Here is a 20,088-nt window from a genome sequence, read left to right as displayed (position 1 = left end):
GCGGCAGAGCTCAGGTGGTAATGCTTCTTCAGCCCCCACTCACCTCCTGCTGTGTGGCCCGATTGCTAATAGGTTGCAGACTGGTACTGGTCTGTGGGCCCAGGGATTGGGGACCCCTGATCTATAGCGTAAGTAATTCTCAGGGTAGAAAAATCTTAGCTGTAAACCTGGTAGTGATTATTACAGATTGCCTGCCTTCTTTTATCTTTGAATACAAATTTATGATAGCTTTAAAATCTGTAACTATTGGAAACAAAAGGATTAAAATAGTATTTAAACAACAATCAGCAGTAACAAAACAGTAAGACCATTTGATGGGAATCCCTAATATTTGCCCTACGGTTTTGAGAATAACCCAATTTGTTTTAAAAAGCCTTTATGCTACCACATACACTTTTCTTGTTTAGAAATTAATGTGGGCGGTTAAGTTATATCAACCTAATTTCAGAAAGATAAATTATGAATGTTGAAATGAAAACAGAGCAGAAGAATCAGTCATCATTGGCAACATTATAGAAATTAATTTAAGTTTGCATTAAGCCAGGAACATATTGTTTGTAAATTCTGAGGCATCTATGTACTTTTGTACAACTTTAATGAGAAAGAATCATATTTACTTGATTAAGTATTGGCCTTACTGATTGTAGAACTAAGACCAAAATAGTCTTTTTAATGGGAGGTTGAAAATATCTGAATTGAAATACTGCTTATATCCCATACACAATAATCTAACATTTTTTATTGTGTATTTCTTTTGTTATTTTTAATTGTTTTAAAATATATAACATAAAATTTGCTATTTAACCATTTTTAAGTATACAGTTCAGTAGTGTTAAGTACATTCACACTGTTGTACAACCAATCTCCAGAACTCTTTTCATCTTTCAAAACTGAAAGTTGATACCCATTAAGCACTAACTCATCATTCCCTTCACTTCTTAGCCCCTGGTAACTACCGTTTTACTCTCTGTTTCCATGAATTTGACTACTCTAGATACCTCATAATAGTAGAATCATGTGAAATTTTTTGTGTGTGTGACTGGCTTATTCCACTTAGCATAATATTCTCAGGGTTCACCCATGAGAACTTTTTTGGCGGGGCGGGGGGCGGGGTTCTGTAATAAATCTTTATTTTTTAAGACTTGAACACTTGCAGAATTAAATAAAAAAGCAATCAAAAATCATAATTATTTTCTAAAAATAGTTTTCCATTTGGGGCTTGCGGCCCTCTTCAATAAAATAATTCTGAAGATTTAGAGGTTTCAGCTTCAGATTTCTCAGAATAAAGACGTCTTTTTAGAGGAGCTGCAGAAGCCCCCATGATCTTCCTGCTCCTTAAAACTAATGAACGAAACAAAACAAAACACATCCTAGAAAGTAAATATTACCCTTCTTAATACACAGCTTTCCCCACCCAAATTTGTAGTTTTTCAGAGAAGACTGGGGAAGTAGGTAACTGTGAGCAAGTCATCTTTTGAAGAAGGCCCTGGAGCAAGCCCTGGAGCAAGCCCTGGAGTCGGGGGTTCCCCAGGAGGGCCCGGAGCAGCGGGGACTTCCAACTCCACCTCTCCAGGCCCTGATCAGCACTCATTCGGGGGAACGCTCACACTTGGAAAAGCTACCAGGAGGTGGCTCTTCAGGAGTGACCAAGGCACACGTGGTCCATGGACAGTTTTATCCTGTGAAGCGGATACGGTTTCTCGCAAAGGTTGACCAGCACGTACAGATGTCTCAAGGCATACTCGTACGTGGGGGAGTGCCAGTTGAAGCAGTGTGCCTGGAAGTGCAACAGGGCCTCTGGGTAGCAGCTGTGTCTCGTGAACAGGGCTCTCTTGGTCCAGAGCTCCACCTCCGCCTCAAACGCTGCCAGCAAGGAGATAATCTTTTGCACTGATTTTTCATTGAGTTGCCTGGCATCCAGACACCGCTGCATCTCCTCTGTGAGCTGCCTGGACCCCTCCAGATCATTATGTTCATCAGCTTCCTTTTCCTGATCGTGAGGGGCACATCAGGGCTGGGGGTGAGGTCAAGGTGTGTGACTGGAGGCAGAAAGATAGGAGAAATGGCTTTGTGTTTCACACCCTGAAACTGCATCACTTTCATGGTGGAGATCGTTTTGTTTCCATACTGCGTGACGTGGCTGGTGTTGGTGTGCGATTTTGCCAGGTGGTTCTGCTTGTGCGGGGTCTCTTCCATCAGATCTTCCACATCCGAGTCCTCCATCCAGGGGTCTCTTTCATCAGATCTTCCGCATCCAAGTCCTCCATCCAGGGATCTCTTTCATCAGATCTTCCGCATGCGAGTCCTCCATCCAGGGGTCTCTTTCATCAGATCTTCCGCATCCTAGTCCTCCAGGGGTCTCTTTCATCAGATCTTCCGCATCCGAGTCCTCCATCCAGGGGTGTCTTTCATCAGATCTTCCGCATCCGAGTCCTCCATCCAGTTGACGCTGTACCAGTCCCCCGTGTACGTGGACCTCTTCTCATCGTAGTAGCAGGCCTAGGACGACTCTCGGGTTGGCAGCAGTAGTTGCATAAACATTTATGTCGTCAGGCAGGTGGACCCAGACTCATAGGCTTCAATGTAGAGCACCATCTTTCAGTCCATTTTGTGCTTGTACATGTAATGGATGGTCTCATTCAGGTCCTTTATGTGAAGATCTTCATTGCGAAAAACCAGTATTCCAGTAGATCTATGGTCAGTGAAGTAAGCGAACACATGATCCTGGGGGCCACTCTTCAGGATTTTCCCGGATCCTTTGCCCTTCACTGCTTCTGCATCGCCTCTCAAGATGGCAAGGAAATTTTGTGGGGTGACATCCTCTCCAGTGTAGTCCTTCGGGAACCCCTTATAGACGTCAGTACCATTGGGCCTATCGATCACAATTCCTGGAGATTGTCTTCAGCATAAGCAGTGTCATCATACATCATCACAACTATCTGCTCATTGGGAATCCCATTCTGGTGAATGATCTGGTAGTCGTGGCAGGCATCTGCCTGGTGCTATAATTATACTAGCCATTTGAACCCACCAGGATCACCACCCAGTGCTTGCCTCCATCTTCAGGATCATCCATGGGAACAGCACTAATGCCCAGGGCATCTGTTGGAGTTTTCTTCCTTCTTAAGGCTGAATATTTTATCATATCTCTGTACCTATGTACATATTTTGCTTGGCAGTTCATCCATTGATGGGCCCTTGGGTTGCTTCCATCTTTAGCCATGGTGAATAATGCTACTATGAACATGGGTACAAATATCTCTATAAGACCCTGCTTTCAATTGTTTTGGGAGTATACACACAAGTGGAATTGCTGGAGCACATAATAACTTTATTTTTAACTTTTTGAGAAGCCATCATTTTGTTTTCCATAGTGGCTGTACTATTTTAATAATCTAACATTTTTAAAGAAAGTCTTATACCTATTGCTATAGTAAGTAGAAAATGATCCAAAATGAGTATAGTTATGACTTACACAATTTTAGCAAATTAGGCTATGCCTTAGTGTGTTGCTGTAAATAAAAAAAGAAAACAAAAACACCCTCATTAGATGTGTATTAGTCATTTCCTATTGCTGCTGTAACCATTTGCCACAAATTTATTGGCTTATAATAGCAGATTTGTTACCTTTAAGCTTCTGGAGGTCAGAAGTCCAAGATGAGCCGTATGGGACTAAAATCAAGGTGCTGGTAGAGATGTGTTACTCCTGGAAAAGTCTGTTTGCTTACCTTTTCCAGCATTCAGAAGCAGCTCACATACCTGGGCTCTCTGCCCTGGGCCAGCCATCCTGCCAGTCCAACCCAGGCTTCCATTGCCACATCTCCTTCACCAACTCTCTGCCTCCTTTTGATGATAAAGACCTTTGTGATTCTATCTGGCCCACTTGGATAATCCAGGATAATCTCCCCATTGCAGGATCCTTAATTTAGTCACATTTGCATGTAGCCTTTTGCCGTGTAAAATGCATGCTTACAGGTTCTGGGGATTAGGATGTGGACATCTTTGAGGGGGTTATCCTTCTTCCTACCACAGGATGTTATCCCTTTAGCAGTTCACATCTCCAGTGATACATAGGAGCCTTTTTTTTTGTTTCTGTGGGGTATATTTAGAGGGCAGTGAATACTGAGGAGAAGAAACATAGAAAAAGATTTTTTAGAGACTGACTACAAACACCAAAGTGTGAGAAGACCCACGGTGGTAGGAACCCCCAAAATATCTTTTTAATCAATAAATGGGTACATGAGAAGTATCGAAATTCTGGATACCATACAATTTTAGTTATCTCGAACCTCAGGGAATATGTTTTCTAGAGAGGTTATCTCTTACAGTCAAATGTTTAAAAATACATATAACTGACCTCCATGGAAAAAGCTCTAATATTTATTCTCCTGTCTAATCTACCCTTTAATTTTTATTACAGAAATAAATTAGATGGGTAAAAAATTAAAACTACAAATGAGCTCCTAGTGAAAAGGAACTTTCCCCTGTGACTCCTTCCTCTCTTCCTCCAGTCTTACTCCTCAGAGGCAGTTACTTCTAATGATTTCTGTTCCTAATTTATTCTTCAGGTCACCCCAAATCTCTAAATCACATGTTTATTATTTTTAAAAAAATTATTAAAAAATTAGACAGTGACTACTGCCCTATCACAAGGGTTTATGTCACTTACACCACCCTTCCCTCTGCACACCACGCTGCACCCTGCAATCTCACACTGTACTCAGTTTCTCCCTGTCGGCTCTGAAACTTAGTACTGTACACTTACACCTACATTTCTTATTCTGTTAGTGGGGGGAAGTTCTCTTAAATATACATCAAACCTTTATTGTCTTTTTTTCTGTATTTATCTTTATTATTATTTAAAAAATAATTAGAGGCAAATATCTTTTGGCTTTTCTTTTTATAAAATAACAATTATGTGCCCACCCTGCCTTCCATTTCTCCCTCTCTTCTACTTCCCAGTATCTTACAGCTGTACTTTCATATCGTCAAGGTTGATCATATTCTTTCTGAAACCTTAAAATCTATTCTGTAACATTACTAAGATTGATCTTTGGAGGAATTCTGAACATTGAAGACCCATAAATGGTGTACCTTGTTTAATTCTGTAAATAGTGTATACTGCATGATGGAATAATATGTTAGAATTAAAATTCCTTCCCTATTGGTTCAATCTCATGTGCAGAATACCACTGAAAGACTTTTTCTAGAATCAAATAGATGAGAAAGTTGATCTCTTCCTTTCCCTCCCAATTTTGTGTACTAAATCTTCAGGTTTTTCTCAGTTTTCAGTCATTTCATGTCTTTTTCTTCTCTGCCTTATCCCTTCCTTCTCGAGAGCTCCCTTTTTTTCCAGACTGCAGTATTTGCCTTCCAGGCCTCCCACTCCACTCTTACTCTGAGGCAGCACTCCCTTTACTGCTCTTCTATGTCGTATCCACTCTTTTCTGAATCACATTTCTCCTCTTTCTTGCTTTATCTTCTCATTTTGCTAGAATTAAAATTTCTGAGTCATTGGACATCTATACGTTTCTGTATTCCTCCTACATATTTATTTTGTGAGCTGGCTGAAAATAGGATTCACTTTAAATTGCTTTTTCCTAGGATTTAGAATGTACTTCTCCACTGATACCAGTCTGATTCCTGGGCTCTTAATAGGTGACCTGTTTTCTCTTTGGAGACATTAAACACCTTCTCTGTATTCTTGAAGTTCACAAACTTAACAATGTTACCTGTAACTGTGGGTGTTTTTTATTAATTATAAAGGTGAAGTTTTTACGTTTTTCATCAAGACCCTCTCCACCCTCTTCTCTTAACTCTGTCATCTCATTTCACACTGCCACCCCGGGCTCATCTTGCTCCGGCCACACCGACATCCTCTTCCCCTAAAAATGCCTTGAGGTCTTTTCACTGGCTATTCCTTTGGTGTGGAATGCTCTTCTCTCACATATCTGCTTGGCCCACTCCCTTACCTCCTCGAAACTTTGTTCAAATGTCACTTTCTGAAATGGCAACCTGTTCTAACTGTCCTATTTAAAATTGTAATCCCTCTGTCATCCAAGCAGTCCTAATCCTTTTATCTTGCTTTTATTTTCTTCATAGTTGTCTATCACTAAATTGCATACGAAATAAAAAAATATGTGCAAACCCATACACATATGTATGTATGTATATGTATATGTATATATGTTTATGTTTGTATATGTGTTTGTTTATGTGTGTATATATTTATATTGGTTTGCCAGAGTTGCCATAACAAAATACCACAGACCGTGTGGCTTAAATAGAAGTTCATTTTCTATTTTATTATTTCATTTTTCTTTTTCTTTCTTTCTTTCTTTTCTTTTCTTTTTCTTTTTTTTTTTTTTTTTGAGATGAAGTCTTGCTCTTTCACCCAGACAGGAGTGAAGTGGTGTGATCTTGGCTCACTGCAACCTCTGCCTCCCGGGTTCAAGTAATTCTCCTGCCTCAGCCTCCTGAATAGCTGGTATTACAGGCATCCACCACCACACCCAGCTAAGTTTTGTATTTGTAGTAGAGACAGGGTTTTGCCATGTTGGCCATGCTGGTCTCGAACTCCTGATCTCAGGTGATCCACCTCCGTTGGCCTCCCAAAGTGCTAGGATTACAGGCATGAGCCACTGTGCCCAGCCTAGAAGTTTATTTTATCACAGGTTTAGATGCCAGAAGTTTGAGATGATGGCGTCAGCAGGGTTTGCTTCATCTGAGATATTTCTTCATGGCTGGTAGATAGCTGTCTTTTCCCTTTGTCTTCTTTATATGGTCCTCCCCTGTAATTCTGTGGCCAAATGTCTTCTTCTTGAAGGAGCCCAGTCATTCCATTTAGGGCCCACTTTAATGAACTATTTTTAACTTAATTACCTCTTTATAGACTATGTATGTAAATAGAGTCACCTTCTAAGCCACTAGGGGTTAGGACTCCAACATAGGAATTTTGCAGGGACACAGTTTAACTCATATTTATTTTTTTATATTCTATCTTTCCCTGCTAGAATATAAGCTTCATGAGGTAAAAGATTTTTTTCTTGTTCTGTCTGTTGATATATACTTAACACCTAGAACAATGCTCAGCATATAATAGGAGCTCAATAATAATGAATGTATTATCTTTCTAGTACTCCTATTAATTACATAGATTTTGAACCTATGTGATTGATCCACCTTGTCTCATTTTTAGTCAGTCTGTTACTATTCTACTTTCTATGGGGAGATTTCTTCAACCTTAACTTCTAAATATTTCTACAGAATATTCTTTATTTTGGTAAACATATGTTTAGTTTCTAAGAACTCTCTTCTTGATCGTTTTTCGTGGCATTCTCTTACTGTTTTATGGATGTTGTATCTTTGCCGATCTATCTGCATTTAATAGATCATATTTCTCTTTTGTTCCCTGAATTTTCTGTTTCTTTCTATGTCATTATCGTTTATTTTGTTATTTCTCTTACATATTTCTTAAGCATTTCTGATCCTTAATTATCTAGCAATCCTTAGTTATCTATTTTTATTTAATAGAGATAATAAAAGTACTAGAGGCGTATTTTAAGGACAAGACCTTTTACCTGGTGATACAACTTTAAGAGCTGACTGTTACTCTGGAGGCTCTCTTCATGGTAGAATGCAGAGATCTTTGATTTGGGGGCTAAAACCCATAGTGGCTGGCTTAGAAGTCTTCCCAAAGAGTTTATTCAATTTTCTTAGATAATAACCTTCCAACTTTTTGCCTGGTTGCCCCAATTGCAATATATAGGAGTATGGAATCAGTGACTTCTTATTTATGCTTTCATGTGTATGCTTTGTTTTTACTTTTACTCCCATCAATTTAAGGACAAATTCGTATTCTCTTCTCTATCCCCATTTTCCCACTTTTTGAATAACAAAACAATCAACCAGTCTAACCTACTCTCTATCTTTTCAATGTTGATTGGTCTGATGATCACTTCCTAAGTCATCAGGGATAAATTAGAAATAAATAGGTGTAAGACCAGAGGCCAGGTGCAGTGGTTTATGCCTGTAATTCCAGCACTTTCAGAGGCTGAGGTGGGCGATCACTTGAGATCAGGAGTTTGAGACCAGCCTGACCAACATGGTAAAACCCTGTCTCTACTAAAAATACAAAAATTAGCTGGGCGTGGTGGCAGCCATCTGTAATCCCAGCTACTTGGGAGGCTGAGACAAGAGAATCACCTGAACCTAGGAGGCGGAGGTTGCAGTGAGCCGAGATCGTGCCACTGCATACCAGTCTAGGTGATAAAGTTAGACTCTGTCACAATAAAAAAAAAGAAAAAAAGAAAAAGATTAGAAAACACGCAAAGTAATTGCAGTCTAAATCAGAGTAAGGTTAGTTTTAAATATGTAATCTTTGCTCTCAGACCCCCTGGTTTCTTTTTAATGTACTTAACTGATCTTTTACATTTTTCTGATTGCACACAGGTCTGCAATTAAGGCCTTACGTCCTGGAGGGATACTTGTATACTCTACTTGCACACTTTCCAAGGCAGAAAATCAAGATGTGATCAGTGAAATTTTAAACTCCCACAGTAACATGATGCCTATAGACATTAAAGGAATAGCAAGGACTTGCTCGCAAGACTTCACATTTGCTCCCACTGGCCAGGAATGTGGGCTCTTAGTGATTCCAGATAAGGGCAAAGCCTGGGGCCCAATGTATGTAGCCAAATTGAAGAAATCATGGAGCACAGGAAAATGGTGACATGAATTTGTAAACCATGTTTATGTATTATTGTATTTATTTTTCTGAACTCAGTACATGTTAATATTTAAATAATTATCCAGTTACTTTTTCTGGGTCTATGTGGAATCCTGTTTAGTTAATACTTTAGCATCTTAGAATCTAGGCTTGAGAATTGTTCAGGTGTATTTTTTTTTCCTAGAAATATATCTGTAGCAGTGATTTAAGGTGGTGCAGATGGTGTCTGTTCTATATAATCTGCTGTCTTTGCTTGGCATTTTATAGTTAAATTGATGAGAATATGTGGTTTTATGCATAGCATGTTAAGAACTGTATTTTCTATCTATGACAGTGCTTTTAACCTTTAAAAATGTGCATTTGCGGTGCTCTGACCATATCCACCCGTATCAAATGTACACATTTATTCAGGTTTTTCCCCTCCCCCCCCTACTTTTGTAACTGATTGTCTCACAACCGATTGGTATTTGGAGACTAACTTTTTAAGTAGCACTATTTCAAGTTCTAGCGAAATAGGTTTTTTATTTGCAAAGTTGTTTTCTGTTAAAGACTATCTTCTGTTTACTGCAAAGGTCAGTGACTCTTTTGACACCAGCTTTATTTCCTCCACTTTTTTTTTGTATTTACAAATACAAATTGAAAGGGTAAATTAATGTTGAAAGGCCTTTAGAACAGAAGATTCAGATGCACATGTTTGACTTTCGACATTCAGCTTATAGAATTATGGAGTCTATCCAGCAGGCTATAAAGCAAGTACTTGAGACAAAACCACAATGATTAATAACTGCAATAACTGAACTATATTTGGAGAGTTTTGTTACATAATTGGAGTCATAATGAGCACTACAGAATCTGATTATCTTACAGTCACAATCTAGAGGGACTTTTTATTTCACTCTGCTATAAAATGTTCTGTGAGAATATGATGTCACATATTAATGCACAAGAGGGAGATGCCTAATGAGAGTGGATTATGTGATTACCAGAACCGAATGCCATTTACTAAGTGGCTCTCTGTGTTTACACATATCCTGGAAATACTGTATACATTTCTTTATATGTACTTAGGGTTTTAGCTTCAGTTAGGATCACACGTTCTCTCCAGAAATTACTTCACTTAGAGTCCAAACATATTTTTCCAACTGTTAAGAAAAATTATGCAGCACATCTCAAAAGATTGCATCTCTTTGGAAACTAGCCTTTTTTTAAAAAAAAAAAAACAACTTTATCTGATCATAGAAATACAAATTCTGCTAAAGCTGAATACTTTTGAATTGTTCATTACATTCTGTGCATTTAAACTAGAGACTATTTGCTTGTTAATATCTTTTGTTTGGCAAGCGTATGTAACCGGGTTCATATCATCAGGAAGTCTCAGGAAATTTTTTTTTTTCTGTACCTTCAGTCTGTTAATCATGTTTTCCTTTATGTCCAACTGATATGTTTAAAGTAAAGCTAGAGGCTGGGCGAGGTGGCTTATGCCTGTAATCCCAGCACTTTGGCAGGCTGAGGCAGGCGGGTCTTCTGAGGTCAGAAGTTCGAGACCAGCCTGGCCAACCTAGTAAAACCCTGACTCTACTAAAAATACAAAAAAAATATTCAGGCATGGTGGTGGGCACCTGTAATCCCAGTTACTTAGGAGGCTGAGGCAGGAAAATCACTTGGATGCAGGAGGCCAGAGGTTGCAGTGAGCCTAGTTCTCACCATTGCACTCTAGTCTGGGTGACAAGAGTGAAACTCTGTACCAAAAAAAAAAAAAAAAAAAAAAAAATTAAATAAACATAAAGCTAGAACTCTTGGACCAAATCAAGTATATTGGGTTAATATGGAAGAACAATGATGGTGGAAAAGATCTTTTCTTTTTTAAGTTGTCATTATTTGTTTGTTTCAGACACTATAGGTTTGAAGAGTAGGCTTTTTTTGCGTAGATTAATCACAGAGTAAATTTGCACACAGTACTTTGTTGAATGTCATTATTTTCCCAATATAATGCGATAAACCTTAATCTGAATATTTGGTGTACTATTGAATTATACTGTCCTGTGATTACTGAAAAATGCATGCGTGTGTGTGTGTGATTTTATTATTAAAAGTAATTGCACCAAAACCAAAAATGGACAAGTGGGACTTGTGTGTGTGTGTGTGTGTGTGTGTGTATGTGTGTTTTATTAAAAGCAATTGCACCAAAACCAAAAATGGACAAGTGGGACCTAATTAAACTAAAGAGCTTCTAGCAACTATCATCAGAGTAATGGACAACTTACAGGATGGGAGAAATATTTGCAAATTATGCATCTACCGAAGGTCTATTATCCAGAATCTATAAGAAACTTAAATCAGCAGGCAAAAAACAAATAACCCTATTAAAAAAAGGGCAAAGGACATGAACAGACATTTCTCAAAAGAAGACATACAAATGGCCAACAAACATATGAAAAAATGTTCTTCATCACTAATCATCAGAGAAATTCAAATCCAAACTACACTGAGATAATGTTTAAGAGCAGTCAGAATGGCTATTATTAAAAAGTCAATAAAATAAAAAATAACAGATGCTGGTGAGGCTGTGGAGAAGAGGAACTGCTGATACATACTGTTGGTAGAAATGCAAATTACTTCAGCTTCTGTGGAAAGCAGTTTGGAACTTTCTCAAAGAACTTAAAACAGAATTGCCATTTGACCCAGCAATCCCACTAGTGGGTATATACCCACAGGAAAATAAGTCGTCCTACAAAAAAAGACATATACGCTCATGTGTTCATCACAGTAATATTCACAATAGCAAAGATATGGAATCAACCTAAGTACCCATCCACAGTGGATTAAATAAAGAAAATGTGGTACATGTACCTCGTGGAATATCACACAGTGATAAAAAAAAAAAAGAATGAAATCATGTCCTTTTGTGACAACCTGGATGCAGCTGGAGGCTTTTATCCTAAGCAAATTAATGCAGGAGCAGAAAACTAAATATTAATACATGTTCTCACTTATAAGTGGGAGCCAAACGTCGAGAACACATGGACATAGAAGGGAACAATAGACGCTGGTGACTACTAGAGCACGGAGGGAGGAAAGGGGGTGTGGACTGAAAAACTACCTTTTGAGTACTGTGCTCACTACCTGGGTGACAGGATCATCTGTATCCCAAACCTCAGCATCATCCAGTATAGCCATGTGACACACCCGTTCATATATCCCCTGAATCTAAAAAGTTGAAATTATTATTTTTTAAATGAGAGGATAAAAAACCATAATAATTATAATGAAATGGTAATATTTATTGAGCATTTAATATTTTTTACATATGTTGTGTTTATTGATGTTTAAAACAAATCCAGGCATAAGTATTATAACCCCCTTTTGTGGATGAGAAAACGAAAGCTCAGCTCTGTTTGTAGTTTGCCAAGGTTACACTGCTAAGTGATGGGTACAGCCCATCTATAGACAGACTGTATAGATATGTAAAGTCGGAGTGAGGGCCAAGGGGGTATTACTGCTGTTTGGAAACACTGGCCTCTTGTAGATCCAGCCTTAATGTTTTTCTGACATCTTAGTACTACCAGACCCTGCACAAAGTGGATATCAGAGTTAACACTGTGAGAAGACAAAATAATGAGAATAGTTTTACCAAAGATAATGAAGTCTTGCATGATGTCTGCATTTTACCATTGATTGGAATGCATCCTTAGAAAATTGAAGGTAACAAAAACCCAGGACATTTCGGGAAACTGTATGCTCTCTAGCAACTTTGCGTGAATTTTTATACAAATGCTGTTTTGAGTTATAGAAAATGTTCTAAAAATAGAAAAAACATGATCTTGTAACATGTTATTTTCTCGGAGCACTGATCTCTCAGAATATGTCTTTCTGCATGGCCTCCTCACCCCTATCCCAGGGGAGAAGGTGAATGTTCTAGGGCATTTCAGCCTCTGGGGCTTCTACACTTGGTATCAGGGGTACAGCTCGCAGGATTTCAGTTTGGCCACAGCTGAATGAATGAGAAGTTGCCAGATAAATCCTTCAAACCCATTTCTTCAGAAACCACTTCCTGGCCATGCAGTGTGGCTCTCGTTTGACCTTTGTTACCCTTTCCTGGTCGGGTCCCAGGCCAGTCCTGCAAAGACAGCAGAGCTTCATTTTCATTTAACCCTTTTTTTTTCACTTTGGATCAAATGGAATTTAGTTTCTTCCCCTGCCCCCAACCCGGCTGGAGTGCAGTGGTGTAATCATGGCTCGCTGCAGCCTCAACTTTTTGGGCTCAAGTGATCTTTTTGCCTCAGCCTCCTAAGAAGCTTGGACTACAGGACCACACTACCATGCCTGGCTAATTTTATTGTTATTATTCCTGTAGAGATGTGACCTCACCATGTTACCCAGGCTGATTTCAAATTCCTGGCCTCCAGCGATCCTCCCACCTCAGCATCCTAAAGTATTGGGATTATAGGTGTGAGCCATTGTGCTTGGCCTCATGTATTATTACTTGTAAAAAAGGATGCATGTGGGCCGGGCGCGGTGGCTCACGCCTGTAATCCCAGCACTTTGGGAGGCCGAGGCGGGTGGATCACGAGGTCAAGAGATGGAGACCATCCTGGTCAACATGGTGACACCCTGTCTCTACTAAAAATACAAAAAATTAGCTGGGCATGGTGGCGCGTGCCTGTAATCCCAGCTACTCAGGAGGCTGAGGCAGGAGAATTGCCTGAACCCAGGAGGCGGAGGTTGCGGTGAGCCGAGATCGCGCCATTGCACTCCAGCCTGGGTAACGAGAGCGAGACTCCGTCTCAAAAAAAAAAAAAAAAAAAGGATGCATGTTTTCTCTCCCCTTCTCTTCTCTTTGGCTAATTATAAATCATTAAACTTACTATTTCATAGTTTTAAAATAGGGTAAAGCCAAGATCAAAGCTGGCTCCAAGGCCCAGGCACTTTTCCCTATACTATGCTGTCTCGCAGAGTGTAGGTTATATGAACCCTCAAGATTATTAACTGACTTTATCCCTATTTTCCATTGTTCAGTTTTCCCTTTTGTGTAATATCCTATTCCCAAGGCATGAAAGGATTAATCAATACTTAAAAACAAACAAACAATCAAACAAACAAAAAAACCATACCTTTGAACTATTTTAGGGCATGTTCCAAAGAATTGTGTCTTACGATTTTGATACCCAGAAATCAGTGGAGGTATTCTCTGCCTTCCTTTTCTTTGCAGATGTTGAGCTGAGGAATGGAAATTTGGAGGTGATTTGCAGTGTCGATTGTAAAGCAAAGAGTAATTCATATTACGTTCTGTGACACTGAGTTACTTGGCTTTATAAAAATTTAGGTTGCTTATCAACACATTAACTTCTCCCTGCCATCTGCAAGCTGAACAGCCACTAGTTTCAGAAATAGACTATGAATAAATGTAATGCCTTTAAATGGTTTGTACTGAATTTTTTTAAGCATCAGATATTACCTGTGGTTGGCAATCAAGGTGTCCTGCAGTTCTTTATCTTATTATGTATATTACTATAACCTTATACTCAGATTGCATATTACTCCCTTAGCAGTATTATGAGAAATAGTCTTTCATACAGTGTGGGTAGGTAGAAAATAGTAGCTGCCTGCACACCTGGCTACATGACCAAATAATCACAAATCTAATAGACCCTTATCCAAGAAGGCTTTATGCCTGAGAGATAAGCATCAGATAATCTGCATAGATGAATGCAACTCATCTGGAATACAGAGAAAATTAGAATCAATGGCAATAATTTTATTAGATGCCAAAAGTCCTTTGATGCAATTGAATGAGACTACTTGTATTATGTGTTAGGTAAATTTGGCTTTGGGGACAAATAGAGCAGATAGCACAATTTATTTTCAACCCATTTATATGGTTTAAATAAATGGTTTACAATCTCCCTTTCCCTGCCTTATTGCTGAGGAAATAAGCAATAAGGGGAGGGAAATAAGGGTGATGCCCATTTCTGATGTTACTCTTCAGACGACATTGAAGCTAGAAAATCACACAGTTCCATGGGTATCTGAAGAATATTCATAAGGAGTTTCACAAGTTACCTAATGTATGCTGATAGTCTACTACTTTTGCTGAAAGCTGTAAAAGCATCTGTCCTGAAAACATTAAGAGTAATGTCAGAATTTGGAGTGGCTTCAGGCAAAGTCAATGAGAGAGAACATGAAATACTATCTTGACAGTATAGTTTCTATTAATATTATTGTGTGACATGTAAAACAAACATTTTAAAAGAATTGTTAGGAGATTCTAATTAGGGAATGATTAGACAATAAAGAAGACATTCTAAAATTGACATGTAATTCAGTGTTAAACTTTTCTTTTGAAACAGGTTATATTAAATCTAAGGAGGAAGAAAGTGTGGTAGAGCTTATATCCCTTTAAAATATAATTTGTTAAAGATTAACTCCATACCTTTCTGACACTTTTCACAAATGATAGAAGTAATTTCCTTATTCATGTGAGGACATATTGTCATGTTGAAACCCAGGGAAAGCATATGCTGCCTTAGGAAGAGGATGTTTGCCCCACTGGAAGCTATTTAATGGTATATGCCATGACTCCATTAAGCTTGCTATGGCTTGTCAAAAGGAATTTTCTACTGCATATTGCTATGGAAGAGCCTATTTCACACAGATAACTATACAACCTAGCAGAACCAACAGACTGAAATTGTATAGTTAATTGAAAAATAAAAAATGGAAGCATAGCACCCAGCTCCTTCTTAGTTCTTCAAAGCCAGTGGAAATAGAATTGCAGATATTAACATGAATGAACAAAGTTCAGAGAGATTGGCAATGGCAAAAGGAAAGGAGAGGGACAGAGCTTGTATCAGCTTATAATGATGAGTTACAGAGAGAACGATTCTTCACCTATTTATCCAAACAAGGTGTTAACAACCTTTTCAGCATGGTAAACCTTTCTTCGTTAAGGCATTAGCAGTACTTGCCAGGGTGAGGGGTAGTGGGGGGAGAACTGGAGAACTTGTGCTGACTTGTGAATTAGCTACTAGGGAAGGATGACTGTGGGCTCATAGCTTACAGCTGCCAACTCTCAAAAGGGAAGAGAGGTTATGGTGGTGACAACTAGCTCTGATGCCACTGGAAATTGTTTTGTGTGATATTTTAAGCTATGAATAGCCAACATAACTAGTTATACCACATTTTCACATGATATTCATTCCTCTTAAATTGATCGTAAATACTTCAGGGTAAGTCCTATATTGTAACAAATGTGTTTATAAACACAGCAGACATACACAAATCAAACTACCTATGTTCTTTCTTCCTTAAAAGACTACTTTGTGATGATAAAGATAATATCTGTAAATCTTCTCTGTGAAGCTCTACCTCTGCCCATTGATGCATTATTTTCAGCTACCTAGTCAACTTGGCTACATAGAATTAATTCAGTAAGTTCTTCTTCCATCCAATAGTGTTGAGTTGGCAGAAGCAATTTGATATCATTTTAGAAGAGGTGAATTTTGAACCAGGAGATGTTTAAGTGGAATCTGTGACAGAGCCTAGATTGAGTCAGTCAGGCATGTATCACAAGCGAGGGACACTGTGGTGAGGCATGAAGGATTTAGGATGAACCACCAGGAAGCACATCACCGCTACCAACAACGTGTAGGTGTTCATCTATCTGGTCACACCTTCTGTTAATACATCCATGGAGGATTATCATGTCTAGTTCATACCTTCCCCATCAGAACTTTTGCCACCATCCTGGCTAACTTCATCATTTCTGTGGAAAACCTATCCAGTATTCCACCTTCCTGGCTGCTTGATTGCCTCTTCTCCAACAGCTTTTATCTCCATGTTCTTCATTCAGTAGCTCACAGTCCTGAGCATTTCCTAGAACCTGGCATTGTCTACTATCACACTCTCCAATGGATCTTTCTGCATTGTTGTATCCGCTCTACCAAACATGGACAGTACTAGCCATATGTGTCTACTGATCACTTAAAATACGGCTCTAGTGTGACTGGGTGCAGTGGCTCACACCTATAATGACAGTACTTTGAGAAGCTAAGATGGGCAGATCGTTTGAGTCCAGCAGTTAGGGACCAGCCTGGGCAACATGGCGAAATCGCATCTCTACCAAAAAAATAAATAAATGAATATAAATAAATAAAGTAAAAATTAGCTGAGAATAGTGGCACATGCCTGTAGTCCCAGCTACTTGGGAGGCTGAGCTGGGAGGATTCCTTGAACTCAGGGGTGGAGGTTGCAGTGAGCTGAGAATTGTGCCATTTCAATTCAGCATGACTGAGGAACAGTTTTTTTTGTTTGTTTGTTTGAGACAGAGTCTCGCTCTGTTGCCCAGCCTGGAGTGCAGTGGTGAGGTCTCAGCTCACTGCAACCTCCACTTCCTGGATTCAAGAGATTCTCCTGCCTCAGCCTCCTGAGTAGCTGAGATAACAGGTGCCTGCCACCATGCCTGGCTAATTTTTGTATTTTTGTTAGAGACTAGGTTTCACCATGTTGGCCAGGCTGGTCTTGAACTCCTGACCTCAAGTGATCCACCCATCTTGGCCTCCCAAAGTGCTGGGATTACAGGTATGAGCTACCATGTCCAGCCCTGAAGAACAATTTTTAAATTTTAGTCAATATAAATGTAAATAGTCCCATATGACTCATGACTACTGTATTGAACAACACAGATCTATAATTTCTCCACTTAAGAGTGTTCAATCTCAGTACCTTCTGTGCTTCCAGCTTTATTATTCTCTCATTTTAAATAAACTGAAATCCAATTTTCTTGATACCTGTAGTTTTTCAACCTTAACTCCCTTGAAGCCTATCCTTTTCCCTTCTGGTTGCTTTTCTTTATTCATCCTGGACCCTGTGCTTAACGCCTTACAACTTACCTCTCACAGAGCTCTCATCTCCGTCATTGTCTTACATTCCCATCGAACTTGATATTGAAACTTGCAATTCTCTATCAGTCCGTAGTCCATGCCTTTACTGATAGATCCTACATCGCTGAGCATTGTTTGGAGAAAAAGAAAATCATACAGTGGACAGTGCAGATTTATGTCACTACATGTTTACACAACTGTGCAGATTTATTTTACCACCAATTCATGCTCACCTAAGATTTTTACACTGCTTAAAAACTTTGGCTATTACTTGGCCAGGTTTCTTTTCCATTTTCATTAGTGACTTTTCCAAACTTTGACTATTCTCTGTATCTCTCCTACATAAACGCTCTCCTCTTTTCTTTTAGAAGATGCCCTGCCTCCTCGTTGCTTGAGAAAACTGTGGCTATCAGAGTGAATGTCCTCGCCTCTAACTTTCTTGGCTCATACTCCTCTTCTCAGTTTATTTAGAAACACCACCAGCCAGCCAGCCTTCTAAATTAGAAACTTGGGAGTAATGTTCCATTTTTCTCTTTCCTCTTCCTCACTCTCACCTCTAGATTATAACCAAGACCTGTCTTTTTTATTGTTCTCTCTTGATAACGTTGACATTGACTTGCTTAAGATCATCTGAGCTATTGAATTTTCTTCCAAACTCATCTTCTGACCTGCTGCCTCACACCTCTCAATCTCCATTCTCTATTGCTGCCAAAGTGCCCTTTGTACAACAAAATTCGGTCATGTCACTATTGTGATTAAAATTTGTCAGTGACTCCCACTTACCTAAGGGATGAAGTCTGAGCCCTTAGCGTATTATGCTAAGCCCTCTGGCTTTGAAAACTGGATTTCTCTCTCTCTCTCTTTCTTTCCCTCTCTCTCTCTTTCACACACACACAAGTCACATTCTCTTTTACTGTCTTCATAGAAATTTGAGTAATCCTACTGAGGAAACCTAATTATTGGAATGGTTAAAGTGTCCCAGCTCCAGCTCGTTGGTTGGGATACCCTTTAAGTCACTTGCTACATTTCTCCCTCTGTAATTAGCTAGAATTCTGCTACAGCACCTGGTGTTTTTGCAGTGAACTAGATATTTGAAAATGTAGTCTTTTTGCTCTCATACTTCTATCTGGTAACCATATATCTGTATTTTAGGCTGCAATACTTGGTTTTTCCACAGTGAATTGAAGAAATAGTCAAACCACTTTCAAAACCTTGTGCATTGGACTGAGAGATGTAAATTAAACAAAGAAACCACTACTTTAGGGGCATGCTGAAGCATGCATACAGTGTGGGAAAATTTCAAAATGAAATAGGCTGAATAATAAGGTTGGAATGTCAATGGATAAATCCATAGTTGTCTTCTGGAGGATGCTTCAAACCTACAATGAATATCCAAGGGCAGGACAGCAGATGAGAATATCTTAAAATAGAAAAAGAAATTGTACTTCACATCAAGGACAGTCAAAAAATAGATTATTGAAGTAGCACAGAAACTGTAGAAAAATCTTAATCTTCATAAACTTATCAGTTACCCCAGGGTTTTTTTTTTAATGTGAAAAATTAGTGTGATCTGGAACTACTTCTGCCTTTAACTGAATTTGTGACATTAAATAGCCCTAAAACGTTCTAAACTTTGGCTGCCTAACCTTTAAAGTAAAATAAGTTATCTCTAGGAAAAGTGAATATATTTTGAGCCATTACTATATTCCAAGCATTTACAAGACTGGTGTTTTATTTGATCCTGTCTCTTCTCTTTGTAAAAGTCTTCTGATCCGTAACCGCAGCTGAGGCAAAAGATTAAAACTGTACACAAAAGTCAAGGGAGAAAGAAAGAAAATAGTGGAGAATCAAAATAGGTCTAAGAGGAGTTGATAAATACAGGAGTAAATAAAGTGGGGGAGGCGATGGGAATTACAAGGGAGAAACAGGTGAAAGAGCCTCATTGAAGAGTATGACCAGCTGTGTTCACATTCTTAGCAGTACGTTCATTTTGCTAAACTGGCATTTCTATGAAGCCAACATGCCAGAAAGCATGGTTGTTTCTGCTTCTCTTTCACAGAAGACCAGTCTGTTTCCAAGCATGATGTTTTTCATTCTTAGGCATCTCAAACTTTGGTAATGTAAGTACCACATATAGTAAAGGAGCGAAAACATTCTCTGGGGCCCCAGTGTTTTATTAAAATATGGATTTAAAAGTGAACAAACAGAACAGTGTAAAAAAGTCTGTATACACATAGTTTTATACAAGTTTAAAAATCCACGAAGCTCTACAAACATTGTTAACAATTGGAAAATAAAATTGAAATAAATGCATTAATTTAATATCTCAGATGATGCTATTCTGTTACAACTATATTGCCTCATGAAATCGAAGCACGGCACTTACTATTAAGGTGCAGGATTTTGGTGTCCAGTGTGTCTTAGCTATTGTTCATCACATGTTCAGTGTGTCTTAGCTATTTGTCAATTCTTCCACCAATT

General features: G+C 38.8%; 1 protein-coding gene and 1 pseudogene across 4 annotated transcripts in view; one reads left to right on the top strand and one right to left on the bottom strand.

The window, feature by feature from the left end:
- Nucleotides 1-20,088, top strand: part of NSUN3 (NOP2/Sun RNA methyltransferase 3) — a 108,417-nt gene that overhangs the window by 46,366 nt on the left and 41,963 nt on the right. For 2 of the 4 annotated variants that reach the window (XM_012474163.2, XM_012474164.2), the window contains one exon: nucleotides 8,452-10,787. The exons of the other annotated variants lie outside the window; for them this stretch is intronic. In XM_012474163.2, the coding sequence (XP_012329586.1) occupies nucleotides 8,452-8,731 (280 nt within the window). In that variant the 3' untranslated portion in view covers nucleotides 8,732-10,787. Of the gene's footprint in view, nucleotides 1-8,451; nucleotides 10,788-20,088 lie in introns of those variants that run through there. 4 annotated transcript variants of the gene reach the window in all.
- On the bottom strand, nucleotides 1,581-3,223 carry LOC105732145 (legumain-like; annotated as a pseudogene).

Source organism: Aotus nancymaae, unplaced genomic scaffold (genome assembly GCF_030222135.1).
Source record: "Aotus nancymaae isolate 86718 unplaced genomic scaffold, 86718_ANA_hifiasm-v0.15.2.pri h1tg000022l_1, whole genome shotgun sequence".
In the NCBI taxonomy this organism is placed as follows: Eukaryota; Metazoa; Chordata; class Mammalia; order Primates; family Aotidae; genus Aotus; species Aotus nancymaae.
Note: the sequence above shows the minus strand (reverse complement) of the source record. Positions and strands in the feature narration are given on the sequence as shown.